At 42.7% G+C, this 18215-nt stretch overlaps 1 protein-coding gene across 1 annotated transcript; it reads right to left on the bottom strand.

The window, feature by feature from the left end:
- Window positions 1–6020: 6020 nt before the first annotated feature.
- Window positions 6021–9892, bottom strand: FUT2 (fucosyltransferase 2). Its single transcript, XM_032236258.1, has 2 exons — window positions 9867–9892; window positions 6021–6891 (listed from the first exon to the last, which is right to left on the bottom strand). Exons 1-2 carry the CDS (start codon window positions 9890–9892, stop codon window positions 6021–6023), a joined length of 897 nt encoding a protein of 298 aa, XP_032092149.1.
- Window positions 9893–18215: the final 8323 nt, after the last annotated feature.

The following is an 18215-nucleotide window of genomic DNA, read 5'->3' as shown; positions in this document are numbered from 1 at the left end:
CGTCTGCGAACGGAGCACCCTCTCAATTCGTGAGTATGGGGTCGGGTTTCTCGAAAGAACAGGAAGCGCACCTTCATGAGCTTCGGGATATCTGCAAATCTTCTAGGGTAATTACTCAGGCAAAGGAAAAGTCGCTTCCCATTCCCATAAGTCAAATATCATCTTCAAGATATACAACAGTTTTTTAAAACTAATTCATCAGTAAAAGGAGGCAACCCGGAGATCCGGGGGGGCGGAGCCTGTTGCCGAGGAGGGCTCAACCGAGCTCCTCTCAGAGATCTGGTCTGTATATCTAAATAAGATCATAGATATCACCCCTTTTTGGCTAAGAAAGGGGCAGGGAGTAGCTCTGTGTGCTAGGGTCTATTCGTAATTCACAGCCTTTCTCTTTTTTTTTGGCTGTGGACAGAGATTAGATCCAGCGTGAGCGGAGCTTTTATCTCCAGCCAGTTCTTCTCAGCTGCTTTTTTTTGCACCCCAGACAGGCGAGCCCCCCCCCCAGGACAAAGCAAAGTTGTTTGAAGCTAGGATTAATACGGGCGGGTCCCACTCCTGTTAGATTTATGCTTTTATTACTATCTTAAATACCAGCACCATTTGTCTTAGAGGCTTCTTTGTTTAAACGGACTTCAAAATGGCGATTTCTCTCCGTTGGTGACTGATAGGGGATGTACGTAGCCGGTTTTACCTTCCTGCAGACCGCTCCTTAACAAAATAATTTTTTTTTGTTTTTTTTTGGAAACAGAGGGGAGCAAAAGCGCTGTTTATTTGTTTATTTATAATGGCACCCAGGTCAAAATCGAAGCGTCTCTCTACAAATGTGCCTAAAGAATCTGTGAAGGAACTTAAAGAATTTACACTGGAATCGCAGCCCTTGTCTCCTACGCCCTCTACTGGAGAATTCTTAACACAGGAATTTTTTTTTCAAATGTTTAATGATTTTAAACAAGAAATTAAGGAATTTGTATTGGAGCTATATGGTGATTTAAAGTCTAAAATTGACCAAATGAAGGCGAATACGTTTGCAGCCATCTGCCCTGTCAGATTATACCGCTGAAATAGAGAATAAATTGGAAAGTTTGGAGGAGGCTAATTCTAATTTGACTACTAATATTCAAATATTACAACAAAAAATTAGAGACACTCAAGAACAGCTCGTTATGATAAACTTTAATAAGAAGGCATTCGCAATAAGAGTCAGAGGATTCCGCGAAAAGGAGCGAGAGAATCTGAAACAGACCTTTGTTGAAGCCCTCAGCCATGCGGTGGGAAGCCCGGGACTTAACTTTGATTGGCAGATTCGGAAAATCTATCGCCAGAACTCGTTGGTAGCGGAACAGCGACAGCTCCCGAGGGACATAATCATATATTTCTCCACAAAAGAATCCAGAAACGCGATCATGCAAAAATTTTACAATAATACTTTGAGAGTTGATGGCCAGGACTTGATTGTCTTCAAAGAAATACCTTTCCAGATGTTAAAGGCAAGAAGGGACTATACCTTTTTAACTAAAGAGCTTAGAAATCATCAGATTCAATATAAATGGGAGGCCCCAGCCGGCATTACGGTCACATTTGAGAATCAAAGACTTCGTCTCAATTCTGTTTCGGAGGCTCGAGATTTCTATTACAAGACTTTGAAGGCGGGACTTCCTGATCCACTTGGAAAAGAGGAGAGACAAGCCGAAGGAGAAGGCAAGCAACAGACCACATGGCTGCAAGATGGAGGGGGTAGCTCCCCCTCCCTCGGAGAAGCAGAAAAGCGGAGTTTGAGGATTTAGACATTCTAAAATATTCACCAAAGTTGTGGACTGAATGGGGGTTTGCGACCTCTCTCCGGCAGAAAAAGCGGAATTTATTGGTGGGGTGATACTGAATGTATATATGTAAAATGCATGCAGAATGATTTACGCTGTTTAAATTTTGTTAGAAGGGAAAGTTTGAAGAGATTATTTTAAAATAGAAGGTAAACTGATTCTTGTTGAAACTATTATTTGAATATGTGGAATGATCTATGCTATTTAATTTTTATTAGAAGGGAAAGCTTGGTGAAATTATTTTGAGCTAGATTTTAAACTAATGTTTGCATAAATTTGATAGTGGCAAATATTAGAGAAGCAAGGGATGAGGGTAAAATGCATGCGGAATGATTTACGTATATTGGTGGGGTGATACTGAATGTATATATGTAAAATGAATGCAGAATGATTTATGTTGTTTAAATTCTGTTAGAAGGGAAAGCTGGATGAGATAATTCTAAAACGGAAGGTAAACTGATTCTTGTTGAAAGTATTATTTGAATATGTGGAATGATCTATGCTATTTAATTTTTATTAGAAGGGAAAGCTTGGTGAAATTATTTTGAGCTAAATTTTAAACTAATGTCTGCATAAATTTGATAGTGGTAAATATCAGAGAAGCAAAGGATGAGGGCAAAATGCATGCGGAATGATTTACGTTGTTTAAATCCTATTAGAAGGAAAAGCTGGTCGGGATCATTTCAAGATAGAATGCAAACTGATTTTTGTGTAAAGTAATACTTGATCCACGCTGCTTAAACTTTACTAAGAAGGGAAAGTTTGGTCAGATTATTTTGAATTATTGTTTGAAATTAAGGTTAAGAAAGGGAAAGTTTGATTATTCTTCTGTAAAGTAATATTTGAATATGTGGAATGATCCACGCTGCTTAAATTTTACTAGAAGGGATTATTTTTGAGTTAGATTGTATATGGATGTCTATACAAATTTGGATAAATGTTTATCTGAATACAAGGTTAAGGAAGAGGAATGGGAGAGTCTACAGGAGGTCGGGGTAAATAACAAAGAAGCAAGAGACGAGAATAAAATATAGATAGAATGACTTACACTATTTAAGCATATATAAAGATGGGGGGCTGAGCTTAACACAAAGAGTTTCTTTTTTTTCTCTCTTTTCTTTTTTCTTTGTTCTTTTCTTTCTTTTTTGGGGGGTTTTTTTTTTCCTTTAATAACAATACTTTTATTTTTAATCCATATGAATATAAGATACTTTAGATAGAAGGCAGTGCCAGGTGTGGGCCCTGGGAAGTCGGGAGGAGTAGGGATGGGGATTTTTGGGGGGTGGGTGGGTGGGTGTTAACATAGTCTCAATAAGAACAAGAATGCACTTATATATGGTTGTTCTTTTTTTTTTCCTTTTTTTTTTTCTCTTTTCTTTCTTTAAATTTTTTTTTCCCTTGGTCTATTTTACTTTTTATCAGATTATAATAAACAACACTTGAATAAAGGAATACACCAAGGAGGGAGGTAGAGGGAAAGAGGAGGGAGGAGTAAGGAAGGAGTAAGGGGAATGCAAGGAGGGCGTGTTGGGAGTAAGGGGAGAAGGAAGGTTTGAGGGGAAAGGGAAGTAGGAGGGGAGCGTTAGAGGGAGGAAAGGAAAGTTGGAGGGGGTAGATGGGGTGTATGGAGGATGGAAGTGTCAGGTGGGGTTGTGAATGATGAGTTGTGTTTTCTTTTTTATTATTATTTTTTATTTTCTTTTATTTTTTTTTCTTATAGTAAATACCCTGTATATAAGTGATTGTAAAATGGAATGTGAAAATGAATAAAATATATTTTAAAAAAAAAAAAAAGGAGGCAACCCAGATTGTTGGGGGCAATATATGATGCCTCTATAAACCACTTTGAGAGGGCTGTAAAGCACTGTGGATCGTGATATAAGTGTAAGTGCTATTGCTATTTACTTGTTCCAGATAATAGCTGTGTGAAACTTGATTTAAGAAGAAGAAAGAAGAAACAAAATTTATCAGCTACTTTAAAATTCTCACAGTGGTAGTCAACCTGGTCCCTACCGCCCACTAGTGGCGTTCCAGCTTCCATGGTGGGTGGTAGGGGTTTGCTGTAATTCTGCTTTATAAATTTTATAAAATAAAGTTACTTCCCTACTTTATAAATTACCATTTACTGTGGAACCGGTGGGCGGTTAGAAAATTTTACTACTAATAGAGATACAAAAGTGTGTGTGTGTGGGGGGGGTAGGTATAAAAAGGTTGACTACCCCTGTTCTATCATATCTTTTTGTGTGAGTGGGTGAAAACTGTTGCCGATTTTATCTGTATATATTTTGAAGCATTTAGTTCAGGTATTGAAAATAATCTCCAAATAAATGAGATTACCAACGTTTGATGATTCAGTGGGATGAAGAAAGCTGAGAACAGAGATCAATTCTGAAACCTTTATTCCAACCAATAACCACCAAAGTCAAGGGATAAGATAATGGAAAATTACATCTTCACTTTTCAATAATAAATAATAATTTATATACTGTAAGGTAAAGGTAAAGGTTTTCCTCGCACATATGTGCTAGTTGTTCCCAACTCTAGGAGGTGGTGCTTATCTTCGTTTGAAAGCCAAAGATCCAGCGCTCTCCGAAGACGTCTCCGTGGTCATGTGGCCGGCATGACTAAATGCCAAAGGCACACACAGAACACTGTTACCTTCCCACCAAAGGTGGCCCCTATTTTTCTACTTGCATATTTATATGCTTTTGAACTGCTAGGTTGGCAGAAGCTGGGACAAGTAACAGGAGCTCACTCTGTTATGGGGCGCTAGGGATTCGAACCACCGAACTGCCAACCTTTCTGATAGACAAACTCAGCGTCTTAGCCACTAAGCCACTGGGTACCTACATCCTGTACAGTAGTACAAATCATAATGGATTATCTGGAGAGATATTTTTATGAAACAGGGTAGACATTTGCTTGAAATAATTGTAAGGAATTTAAATAGGAAGTTCTCTTACACATTGAATTCAGACCCATTACTATTGTTGGAAAATCTGTTTATTATATAGAAATGGTAGTGGAGGATTATTATATAGCCATATAGATTGGTAACAGAGGATGGTTACATGGTCATACAGATCAAATAAAATGTATAGTATAAAGTCATCATGAGCCTTGCGGCTTAACTGCTTTAATCGTCATAGGAAAGTCTCCTCAGAATAAACAGAACCATAGATTATAACCATAGATGCAAACTAAACACTGCCATCTACTGGCTGAATGATTATGTAGATGTTGCAATAGAAAATACATTCTAGCATGTATTCCAATAACTATCATAAGTTGTGATGATTGCAAATTGCATTATCCAAGTCACCAATGTGATTTTATGATCTTTTTTTGTAGTGATTGTACAGTGACCATTGCAGTCATAAAGCGAAGGTCACAATTATAAAGAAAAAAAAAAAAAAAAAAAAGAAAACAACCCACAGTCATAAAGTAAATGCCACCAATGTATAGTCATGAACCCCATTGTTTGCTATGGACCAATTTCCCCCAAAATTGGAAGTAAATGCTGATATTTTTCAAAAATGTTGTAAGGCGCAGTCATGTGACCAAGGGATGCTGCAAACATCCATAAATGCAGGGTGATTGCTGCACACCTGACATGTGGTTCATATGATCATGGGAAGGAGGGTGCTGTCATAACTTTGTAACTGAGTTGCAAATAGCCCTGGAGGGATCTGTCTTCACTTCAATTGGTTGCTAAATAGCTGATTGTAAATCGAGGGCTACCTGTATATCTTTTTAGCAGTATCTGATTAAACGTGCATTTAATCCAGTTGCTCCAGTTTATTTATCTGACCAATTTGTATGGCTTACCCATCTTGCAACATAATTCTGGGTGGCTCACAACAACAACAACACCCTTCAAAAAAAAAAACCCTATGAAAGCCAGGAAAACAAAGTGCCTCGATCATCCTCCTGGGATGCTCTGGCAACCATTCACCATCTCCCATTGCAGTCTGCCCCAATGCCTGGGAGAAAAGCCAAGTCTTTATGACCTTCTAGTGGGTTAAAAGGGTAGCAGCCTACCAGATTATCGGGGGAAGGACATTCTATAGGGTAGGAGCCACCATGGAAAAGCAGCTTCCTAGATACCCTTAAGTGGCAATATTCCACGAAAGGATCTGGAGCATGCCTGCTCTACCTGACCTTATGAGTGGACAGATAATTATGGATTTTAGGATTTACGGATTATTTGGGCAGCAATGGAGAAAGATTGGCTGGGATCCCAATCCACTCAGGTAAGAAGGCTGCAGAGGGTTTGAAGACCTTGAGAAACGGAGAGTCTGGTAAGGTATAATTGGCTAAATAAACAGCCTCTCCACCTGCTAGGTAGGCAGCCCAGATGCCGAAAGTCCCAATGGTCATGATTGTGTGGTTGCAATGAGTAAGGAGAGCAAAATCCCTTCCTGGGGAGGCTTCCTTCCCATCCCCAGCAAAGTAAACATCCCCTCTGGAGGCATTAATGTTCTTCTTGCACCACTCCATCCCATTGCTGGTGACCACAAAGATGGGATTGAGGTACTTCTTTCTGAAGTAGCCCATGGCTTTCTCCAAGTAACTTTTGTCAGCCACCACACCTTTCCAGATTTTGGGCATTACCCTCACATAATCCCCTCTACGGACATGCACTCCAACATACGTCACATTCTGGCGTTCTCCCCGCAAGAGTTGCAGGTAGTGGTTGGCCTCCTCCTTGATGTGGTCATGGAAAGTGAATTGCTTTAGTATTTCCTGGCGGATGTGGTGATAAAAGGTGTAAGAACAAGGGTAGCCCGTCAATTGGACGTATTTCCCTTGGATGTGACGATAGTCCTCTGACATCCAATCATGCAAGTAAACATTCCTCCATTGGATCTTCCTAAACACCTCAGCAGAGATTACAGGCAAAGTGATCTTGAAGACTGGTGATAAAGCCGAATGCATTTCTGGATGGATGTAGGCTTGATATCCATTGAGCTTGGCTAAGGCATAAAGGGTGGCATATTGCCCCATCTGGTTCCCGAGACGCCCTAGGGAGTTCACCGTCCATATTCCAGCCTCAATAGGCTTCGAGGACAAACTAGAATTAGGGGTAATGTTTTGGAATAGAATTTGTTCTATCAAGGAAGAATTAATTGTGTTTTTGGTGGATGGGTAGTAGTGAGAGATCTTCCCAGGTAGATGAAAAATTACGGACAAAGCAAAGAACCCCAAAATGTAGAAGAAATATAAGAGGGAGAATTGACCGGAAGTTCCTCTTCCTTGATGTTTAATTGTTACAAAAGAGAGAATCCTAAAGAGAAAGTAAATTCAATTCAATACCCAGGTGTGACAGCACACTGACACTCTTGATAATTCAGGTTTACATTTATTTATTCAAAAGTAAGACCTGCTAATGTTGACGGGATTTACTCCTAACAAATATCCATTTGTTCAAACGTAATATTTGCTTAAAACAAAAAGAGAAATGAACTTGCGGAACTATATTATGTTTAAAACAGTTTTAACCTTGTTAGCTTTTCATCCCGGTTTATTGAATAAAGCTCATGCAGATTGTTAGGATCTACATCAGAGATGGGCAACATTTCCAGTTTCAAGAACTGATGACTGGTTCATCCGAACAACAACTTTGATGGTGTCCACAGGGAGAGGTAGGACTAATATTTTTCAGCCCACTTGAGACAATTTCAAGGTATTTAAGGGTGGAAATGGGAAAGAGAAGCTTCTGGAAGGCAAAGTATTTATTGTATTTACAAATCCTTCAACCTACCTTCTTTCAATAGTTAGAAAGTTGCTAAATTTAACAGTAAAAGATGGTCAAATTTCACCAGCATGTTTTGACACAAGATTGATTAATTTTTTTAAGCTGAAAAAGGGATTGATTTGCCTTTGTCTTCCCTTTCATTCTTATTTTTTGAAAGGGGAAAAAGGTCATTTTTTTGTTAAACATTTGTCAGTTGCTGTTGAATTTAGTGTATGTATTCTTGCAATGTGGGGGGTTTGCATATGATATCAACCATAAGTTGTTCACCCCTGCCATAAACCATAGTGGATACTGGAAGTTTTTAAGGAGAGATTGGACAACCATTTGTCTGACATAGTATAGTTTCCTTTCCAACTCTGTTATTCTGTTAAACTATGATGGCTAATTTTTAACAACATGTTTGCCCACCATATGAAGGTTTAGCGCAGGGATGTCAAACTCAAGGCCCCTGAGCCGGATCCAGTCCATGGGGTACTTAGATTTAGTCTACAGGGCTGCCCTGGAAACAGCAAAGGACCAGCCCACGGTGCCTCTGCAAGTGAAAAAGGAGCTCGGGTGGCCCTCCCAAGCTCCATTTTCATTGGCAGCAGGTTGCAGGAAGCTGTTGCACCTGAAAACAGAGCTTGAGAACTCGTTTTTGCTGGCAGAGTGCTTGGGCCACCATAGGCACCCCGAACATGAGTGAGATCGAGCTGGCCACACCCACCCCAACTCCCCAAGGTCAAACACAATCATGATGTGGCCCTCAATGAAATTGGTATTTGGTATTTATTCGATTTGTAAGCCGCCCTATTCCCCAAAGGGACTCAGGGCGGCTGAACAAAAACCAGGGGAAGGGGAAAACAAATACAGCAAGTAAGACAAACAGGACAGTGATACAACAATTTAAAAAACACAGCAAGCACAGCAAATTTGAGTAGTGGGGGGGGGGACTCAACCCCAGGCTTGCTGGGACAGCCAGGTCTTAACGACTGTCCGGAAGGCCTGAAAGGTGGTGAGGGTCTGAATCTCCACGGGGAGCTCGTTCCAAATTGAATTTGACATCCCTGGTTTAGCATAAACTGTGAACTCAACGTTAAATAATATCCACTTAGAGAACTGAAAGCTCATGATGCTGTCCATAAATAGGTGTACAATTGGTTTGTGTTGGCTGGGAATAGCCCTTGACCCTTATTAGTAAATAGTAAGTAAAATAATGTGGCTTGTCCCAGATGCTAAATTGTGTCACCCTGAATGGCAGAAAATGAGGACACCAAAGCCTTTTAAAACATTTCATTTGTAAAATCAACAAAATGAATCTGATAATTAACACATTGATTACAAGACATAAACTTTTAACGCAATTCATTAGTGTCCTTCTGATTTTGTGATTCTTACCTTAATGTTCCACTTGAAATCACCTGTCTGGGTGGTAAGATTGCAGGACCATACCATTATACAAATAGTAATTGGTGTGTGTATGTGTGTGTGTGTGTTTTGGAGCTGCTCTTATTTTGGAAGAGAGTAAAAAAAAAATACCTTGTTATCTTTCACCCCCTGAGAAGTCATTTTTTGGAAAAGGCCATGGGCAATGTTCCTCATTCGGCTTCTTGTCCCAACTCTCCTGGCCTTCTCTATTGCCATTATCTTGTCTTTATCTTTCACCAAAATGGCTTCAAGCAAGAGCTTGGCTTTCTTCTCCTCTTGCTTAATACCACAGATGTTCCTTGTCTCTGGCCAGGCGACACTACAGCAGCTTATCTGCAGGGATGGTATTCGCTTACTTTCCCTACCGGTTCGCAAATGCGAGCACATGTTTTGATCACGCATGCAGCTTGCATGAATATGTGTGGCTTGAAAACGTGCCTAAATAGGACAGCATAGAGCCGGGGAAGGGGTGGGAGGGAGGACGGGCCCACCTGTGATTTCCACTATCAGTTTGGGCGAACCGGCTGAGTACCACCTCTGCTTTTCTGCCCAATTGGTGACCTTGGGGAATTACATCTTGTGGCTTCCACTCCAGTGGAAAGGGAAGTTTGGTTCTGAAGGAGAGGAGAAGGTCATCAAAAATAACTGGGTGTTTTAAATGCCTTAGTTCTTCTTTTCAGAATCTAATAATGAATCCTTAGCATTCCATGGGCCCTTAACCAGCAAATCTGAACCATCCCATTCTTTGTATTCCTTTCCTTTCCCCTTTTTGAAATCTTGAAATGTCTACTAAGTTTATTCTAATGTCCACCATCTCTCCACCATAGCACATGTACATCAACACATACATGCATACACACAAGCCCCATATCCATAATCCTTACCTTTTTCCCCAGCATTCTTCTACCATTGTCGCTTCTATTCGTGACCATCAATTTAAACTTTATCAGGATATATTTATCATAAACTTCGTGGGTCTGAGTGAATCCTCAAATCCTCTATTCTTTGTCACTTTTGATGAAATTTGCTGCAGCTCACAAAACTGTATACCTTTTATTGAAATTGTTAGTCATAATTCTCTTCTAATTTAGGCTATCATAAACCAACATTGCTCTCTCTGTATAATACAATGTCCATTCTTCGTGACTCGTTCAGCTAATCTAATTTTTCCTCCACACTCCCCACAGTTTGTTCCCAGTTGTGATTTAAAAAAAAAACACCCAACACAAATCTTTTTCATTGGCTCATAGTGAAAGATTAACTTGGGAGCATTAAATTCTACTCACTCATTTAAAAGGACATAGCTATTTGAGCATAACCTATAAATATTCAAATTTTTTGTTTTTATTTTCTTCCTGTGGATCTTGCTGTAACTTGATATAGGTAAGTAAGAATGCCTTCTGTTCTACCAATCCTAAATCTATTCATTTTCCCCCCTTCCACACTGGTCAAATAGAAAATCTATCGATCACTTCAATGTGACAGACATAATCCCTTATAAATAAATGAATAAATATTCCTCTAAGCCAAAAAATAAATATTTCCCTAGCCTCAACAAGGTTCTGGACACCTTCTACAATACTTTTATTTAACCTGAAGAAAAATCAAATACAATTGCAAACATTTTACCTGGTTGGTCATCAGTAAATATTGGCTGGCTTGAAATATTCTTCTACAATGCTTTTATTTAACCTGAAGAAACATCAAATACAATTGCAAACTTTTTAGCTGGTTGGTCATCAGTAAATATTGGCTGGGTTTTGAAATATTCTTTTAAAAAAACTATATGGACACCAATAAATGTAATACAAATTGTTATATTAAAACTCTACTGACTAAAATCATGATCTACTGTCATCTAAATCTGATAGTAACTATTCCCTCAGGTAGGACAACATTTGCAGGCATCAAATGAAGACATTTCTATGGCTAAAATCAAATTATCAGAACAGAGTAGTAATAATGGCCCACAGTTTCCAAAGAGCTAAAAACTTTCCTGTCCCAAAGGAATTCTTTTAATCTTCTTTTAGAATAGAATAACGGAGTTGGAAGGGACCTTGGAGGTCTTCTAGTCCAACCCCCTTCTTAGGCAGGAAATCCTACACCACTTCACCACAAATGGTTATCCAATCTCTTCTTTAAAACTTCCAGTGTTGGAGCATTTACAACTTCTGGAGGCAAGTTGTTCCACTGTTTTTTTCCTATAGATAGGTATTTAATCTACCATCCAAGATTGCTTTCTTCCTATTTCAGCATGAATACGAAACCCCTTTGCTAGAATGTATGAAAACATTAGGCAAGATGTTAGCCCAAGAGGTCATAATTCCAGTTTCTAAGCTAGAGGCAAAATGTTAATTTCTCATCAGTTTGCGGAGGAAGTGTTAGAATTACATCAGAAAGGCAGATAAGGACCCCAGAAGCATCCTGTGATGAACTGTAGTAGGATCAGAGGTGGGTTGCTCCCGGTTTGGCCTGGATCAGGCGAACTGGTAGTAATGGCAGCAGGAGGCTCCATCCACCCATCCGGACGCTTCTGCGCATGTGCAGAAGCATCGCATGCGCAAGCACACACAGGAACGCACTTGAAATGGTAGTAAAAAAAATTGGCAACCCATCACTGAGTAGGATGGACTCCTGATATTTTCTCTTTGCATTGGGTAGACTGGGCCGAAGTGATGCGAGCCAGCCCCTTACATTCTCCATGACGGCTTCAAGGGCCTGGTGCAACCACATTGCAGGCTGGATACAGCCCGCAGGCCTTGTGTTTGACACCCCTGCCGGCCTGCCTTAGACCCAATGAACCTGAACAATTCTCTACCAATCTCCAACCTTTCCCTTTCAGGGAAAGTTGTTAAGAAGGTGGACCGCTTACAAATCTAAACGGCTCTGGATGAAATGGACTACCTGTATCCCTCTAAGTCTATATTCAAACATGATCATACCACTAAAACAACATTGATACTGCTTATTGATTATCACTACATCCATCCTGCCCTCCTTGATTTCTCAGTGGCTTTCAATACTACGGATCTGTTGTGGCTCACTAGCAGCCAGTGGAGCTGGCAGAAGAGTCAGATAGTGAGGAGGTTGGGGAGGAACATGGGCCAGTCCTGGGTGTTGAGGAAAGCTCAAACAAGGGCTCTGCATTAGAGGCAGAGAGGGAGGTAGACAGCAGTGAGGCAGAAGAACAGCTGGAGCCTGTTCCCAGTGTGCGCATGCACAGAACTGCCAGAAGGATAAGAAAAACTAAGAAAGCAGGGTCGACTTAGGAGTAAAGCCAGACCTTGGAGGTGATTGGTCATTCCCATAGGAAACAAAAGAGGAACAAACGGGGAGTGGGCTTTTGCAGGAAATCAATCATTCATTCGGTCCGGAAAGTTCTGTTAGTGGTTGTAAGAGACTCTGTGCCAAGTTTTGCTTTGCCCTGTGTTTGGAAACTAGTTATCTGGCAGTGCTCTAAATGAGATAAAGTGCGTGTGGATAAACATTCCTCTGCAAGACTGTTGTCAGCCTCTGCTTTGCTGTTGCTTCGACTGCCATGAAACGGGGAGGGAGGGCATGGTATTTGGGAGGGGTTACTCATTGTGCTGGAGGAAGGTTCTGGAGTTCAGCTGCCTGTCGGACTATGCATGCGTAGGAGGTTCCCGCCAGGACTAACGGCACCGACATTCCATCTTCGTGATGCCTTTTGAAGTTATCTCACACCTGACACTTGGGAGAATTATGATTGGACTGTAACTGTGATGCCAAGGGGTGGGGAATGGGCTATTCTATATATCAATCGCTTTCGCGCCTAAATAATCAGACTTCGCTTCGCTATGCCTTTAATCATTTATAATTAGTAAAAGTACACTTGATTTCTACTCATGGAGTCTCGTGGTCTTCTTTCCTAATTATCTAATGGAGAGGATCTGACAGTAAGCGAAGTCTCACTGACACCCCACCAGGAGATTTCAACCTTCTGTGGGGGGTGTACTTACAAGAAGGAACGAGGGAGATGTCTTTGCGAGCAAGCAATGAAGAGATTGAAAGGGAAACCGCAGACCCATCATTACCTGGAAGAATGGCTGGACTAGAAATAGCGGACCCTGCGATTCCCCCTTGATGGTCCCTAAATGTGGGGCAAAAAGAGGACAGTGAAATTTGGGATGCTGGAGTTACTAGGAGAAAACAAAGGGTGAAGCCAGCCGAATTGGAAGAAATCTTGCCTGAACGGAAACCCAGCGAAAGAGACCAAACGGAAGACTTTGAACAAAGGCACTCTATGCAAAAATTTAGGGAGGGTGAAGAGGCCGAGGGAGGATGGGAGCAAACTAACCCAGAAACAGCTTCTCCCCCCCCCCAGCCAGGGTGGTTGCCAGAGCAGGGGGGGGGCCCAGAAGACGCAGAATGGCAAAAGTCCCTCCCTTACCTGTAAAATATGACGGGAATCCCAAAAAACTGGGCCTCTTTGTTATACAAATTTATAACTATATGGAAATTTATGGGCCCAATTTAGAATCAGATGAAATGAAAGTGCGAATGGTGTTACTTGCTTTGGAGGAAGAGGTGGCCGAATGGATGATCAGCCTGCACCAAAGCAATTCCCCCCTCCTGAGGAATTTTGATGCTTTTATGACTGCATTTAAAAGAAGATTTGATGACCCTCTAATTGAGAAACGGGGGAAGATGAAATTTATGGCCCTCAGGCAGGGAGATAGACCGGTGACTCAGTATATTCAGGAGTTTCAACAACTTTCTTGTTATATGAGAGGCTGGTCTCAGGACGCTCTTTTGGACCAGTTTGCATTAGGATTAAATGAGGACATTTATCAACAATGTGTTAACAGACACCTTCCCAAGCGCGTTACAGCTTGGTATGAAAATGCAGCAGACGTTGAGCTCGATTTGATTAGATTTCAATGTGCGAGAGAAGAGAAAGCAGGAAAATCACCCCCCCAACTCAGAAGCCCCCTTTCCGAATCAGGAGTGAGGGAAAGGGAAGCTCCACCGGCAAGGGCAAGCCGCTCACATGCTTCCGTTGAGGGAGGGGAGGCCACTGTGCCCCAGATTGCCACGCTAAACTTCCCACAACCACCCCACCCCCTGCCAAGAGGGAAGGGAAGACGAGCAGGGTCCCAGAGAAGAAGAAGAAAGAGGCTGCTTTCGCTGCTGATAACACCCCCCCGCGCTTCAGACAGGAGGTGGAGGAAGAAGCTGACGCTACCGCCAGCTCCTCTGATGACTCCGATAACGACGCCTCACCTCGCTGGGTGAGTTCAAATAAAGGCCCCATGTTGATCCCAATAGAATTAAGGGTACCGCCCGATGGGGTGTCAGAACAGCTTCCTGCCCTCCTTGACTCGGGCTGTTCGAGATGTATGATCAACCCTGAAATGGTGGAAAAACTAGGCCTCAAATTAAGAACTTTGAAAACCCCTATTGTGTTTTGCCAAATCGATGGGTCCATTGCAGGGGGTGGCCCGGTCCATTTCTATACTGAACCTCTAGAGATGAAAATGGGCACCCACATTGAATTGATCTCTTTTATTGTGGCTCCTGGAATGGACAGACCCCTGATTTTGGGCCTCCCCTGGCTTCGTAAATGGAACCCTCGCATTAATTGGAGGGAGGGATGGCTGCGCATTTGCACGAGCACAGCTCCAGACGGGGAGGGTGTTTCCCCAGAGCCTGCTGGCTGCAGCCCCGCTTTGGCCGCCAGGGGCCAGGAGAGAATTGAGGGGGAAGAAAAGATTCCAAAAGAGTATTGGGATCTGAGAGGAGTTTTTAGTGAAAAATCTTCAGATAAGCTTCCACCCCACAGACCTACTGATTGCTCCATCGATATTTTGCCCGGGGTTAAGCTTCCAAAGCCCCAAATATATTCAATGTCCCCTAGAGAGATGGAGGAAATGAGAAAATTCATTGATAAACACTTGGAAAGGGGTTTCATCGAGCCAGCACGACCCAAGGTAGCTGCACCCGTATTGTTCAGAGAGAAGAAAGATGGCTCCCTGAGATTATGTGTTAATTTCAAAAACCTGAACTGTATCTCTGCTCAGAACCTGTACCCGTTACCACTGATGAAGGACATGCTGGCCCAATTGGGAAAGGGCCGCATTTTCACTAAATTGGACCTCAGAGAAGCGTACTATAGAGTCCGCAAAAAGGAGGGGGATGAGTGGAAGACTGCTTTCAACTGCCCCCTTGGTTGTTTCCAGTTCCGGGTGATGCCCTTTGGCCTGCAGGGGGCACCTGCAGTTTTCATGCAATTAATTAATGAGATATTGCATAACCATCTTTACAAAGACGTTATCATATATTTGGACAATATCCTTATTTACACTCAGACTTATGACGAACACGTCACATTGGTCCGCACTGTCTTGAAAAAGCTCCGGGCCGCTGAACTGTATGCCAAGTTGTCCAAGTGTGAATTTCACCAGGAGAAGATTGACTACCTGGGGTATCGTATCTCCCCCGCTGGTATTGAGATGGACCCCGCTAAGGTGAAGTCACTGAGTGGGAGGCGCCCCGTACACGCAGACAATTGCAGAAATTTTTGGGTTTTGCCAATTTCTATCGTCAGTTCATCCCTTCTTTTGCCAAAATTGCGCTTCCTATCACTAACTTGTTGAAGTCCAAAGGTGGGCCTAAACCTAAGCCTAGCAAGCCACTGGATTGGACTATGGAGTGTCAGGCTGCTTTTGAGAAGTTGAAACGCCTCTTTGCGGCAGAACCAGTTCTGAAGCATCCGGACATGGACAAGCCTTTTGTCGTCCAAGCTGATGCCAGCGACGTAGCTGTTGGGGCCGTCTTGCTTCAAGCCAACGACCAAGGTAATTTGCAACCATGCGCTTACACCTCCCGTAAGCTCACGGACACAGAAAGGCGTTGGGCAATATGGGAGAAAGAAGCATTTGCAATACGCTGGGCCTTGGCCACGTGGCGCCACTTTCTAGAGGGCTCTAAGCACCCATTTGAGGTGTGGACTGACCATAAAAACTTAGAGGCTTTGAGGACTCCAAGACGCCTCTCCCCTAAACAGATGCGCTGGGCTCAGCATTTCAATCGTTTCAATTTCACACTCAATTACATCCCGGGAGGGAAGAATTTCATGGCTGATGCTTTGTCCAGACTCCCTCAGTACAACTGCTCTAAGCTGAGTATTGTTCAACCTGTAATTCCCGCATCCAGCCTTGCTGCTCCGGTTGTCACTCGGCAGCAGGCGCACTCGAAAGTTGAAGTGCCTCAAGATTTCCTTTCTGACCTCAAACGGGCCCTTCCCCAGGATGACTGGTTCCAGCAGCATCAGGGTGAATGCACAATGAGGGACGATTTACCGTGGATTGGGGCTAAGCTTTACGTCCCCGCTTCTCTTCGTCTCGTCGTTCTCCAACGGGCTAACGAGTCCAAGTTGGCGGGTCACTTTGGTTTTGTGAAGACGCTGCATTTGGTGAAGAGGCAGTTTTGGTGGCCCTCTTTGAAAAAAGACATTGAACTTTATGTTGCCAGTTGTCCAGTCTGTGCAGCCGCTAAACGGCCACCAGGGAAATCGCAAGGCCTACTCCAATCTGTAGCTCGCCCTGTCGCCCCTTGGAAGGAAATTTCTATGGACTTTATTGTCGAGCTTCCCGAGAACCAGGGGCACACCGTCATATGGGTGGTTACTGACTTATTTTCAAAACAAGTTCATTTTATTCCGTGCCACAAAATTCCTTCTGCGAAGGCACTTGCTAAGCTCTTCATTTCTCATATTTACCATTTGCATGGGGTGCCGGATCGCATCATTTCCGATAGAGGTGTCCAGTTCACTTCTGTTTTCTGGAAGGAATTTCTTAAATGCATTGGCTCCGCCCAGGGACTAAGCTCCGCCCACCACCCTCAGACTAATGGGGCTTGCAAGAGGATTAATTCTGTTCTGGAACAATATTTACGTTGTTTCATCAATTATCAACAAGATGATTGGGTGGACTTGTTGCCGCATGCTGAAGTGGCCTATAATAATTCTGTCCATAGCAGCACTGGGTTCACTCCTTTTCGTGTCGTTTTTGGTCAGGATTTTGTTCCTATTCCTGAACTTCCCCTTGAGCAGCCACAAGTTTCTTCCGTCTCTGAATGGAGCGAGCGATTGAGCCATGTTTGGCCTTTGGCTCTTAGTACTCTGGATGCTGTGCATCGTGCTCATAAGAAACAGGCTGATAAGAAGTGTGCACAACCTTACCAGTACAGAGTGGGTGACCTGGTTTATTTGTCCACGAAGTTCCTTCAAACTACGCAAAAGTCTAAGAAATTGGGACCTAAGTACGTGGGCCCATTTCCCATCATCAAGGTCATCAATCCTGTTTCGGTTCGCTTGCAGCTACCCAAACATCTCAACCGTGTTTATCCGGTTTTCCACGTTAACCTCATTAAACTAGTTCGTGTCTCCTCTTTACGTCCGCTTGTGGACCCTCCACCTGCTCCCCTGTTGATTGATGGCGAACGACATTTGAAGGTTCGTGAGATATTGGATTCTCGACGGCGGCAGAATCAATACAGTACCTAGTGGCTTGGAAGCATTTTCCTCCATCTCATACTGAGTGGGTGGACAAGTCCCATGTCCGTGCTCCCCGACTGCTTCGACAGTTTTATTCTGCTTATCCTGACAAGCCTTGACTCCCCCCCCCTCTTTTTCTCTTCTGTTCTTTGTTGTTCGTCTGTTTGTTTGTGTTTTGTCGTTTTCCAGGCCTGAACGCCTTTTTCTGGAGGACAGCCGGATGTCAGCCTCTGCTTTGCTGTTGCTTCGACTGCCATGAAATGAGGAGGGAGGGCATGGTATTTGGGAGGGGTTACTCATTGTGCTGGAAGAAGGTTCTGGAGTTCAGCTGCCTGTCGGACTATACATGCATAGGAGGTTCCCGCCAAGACTAACGGCACCGACATTCCATCTTCGTGATGCCTTTTGAAGTTATCTCACACCTGACACTTGGGAGAATTATGATTGGACTGTAACTGTGATGCCAAGGGGTGGGGAATGGGCTATTCTATATATCAATCGCTTTCACGCCTAAATAATCAGACTTCGCTTCGCTATGCCTTTAATCATTTATAATTAGTAAAAGTACACTTGATTTCTACTCATGGAGTCTCGTGGTCTTCTTTCCTAATTATCTAATGGAGAGGATCTGACAACTGTTTGCTAAAGCCTTGCTGACTGTGAATGAAAGGAATTCAGAGTCATGTAAATAAAAGAGGTTTTATCAGGACCAAGA

This window comes from Thamnophis elegans, chromosome Z (assembly GCF_009769535.1).
Source record: "Thamnophis elegans isolate rThaEle1 chromosome Z, rThaEle1.pri, whole genome shotgun sequence".
In the NCBI taxonomy this organism is placed as follows: Eukaryota; Metazoa; Chordata; class Lepidosauria; order Squamata; family Colubridae; genus Thamnophis; species Thamnophis elegans.
The sequence above is the reverse complement of the archived record's forward strand: the minus strand, read 5'-3'. Positions and strand labels throughout refer to the sequence as shown.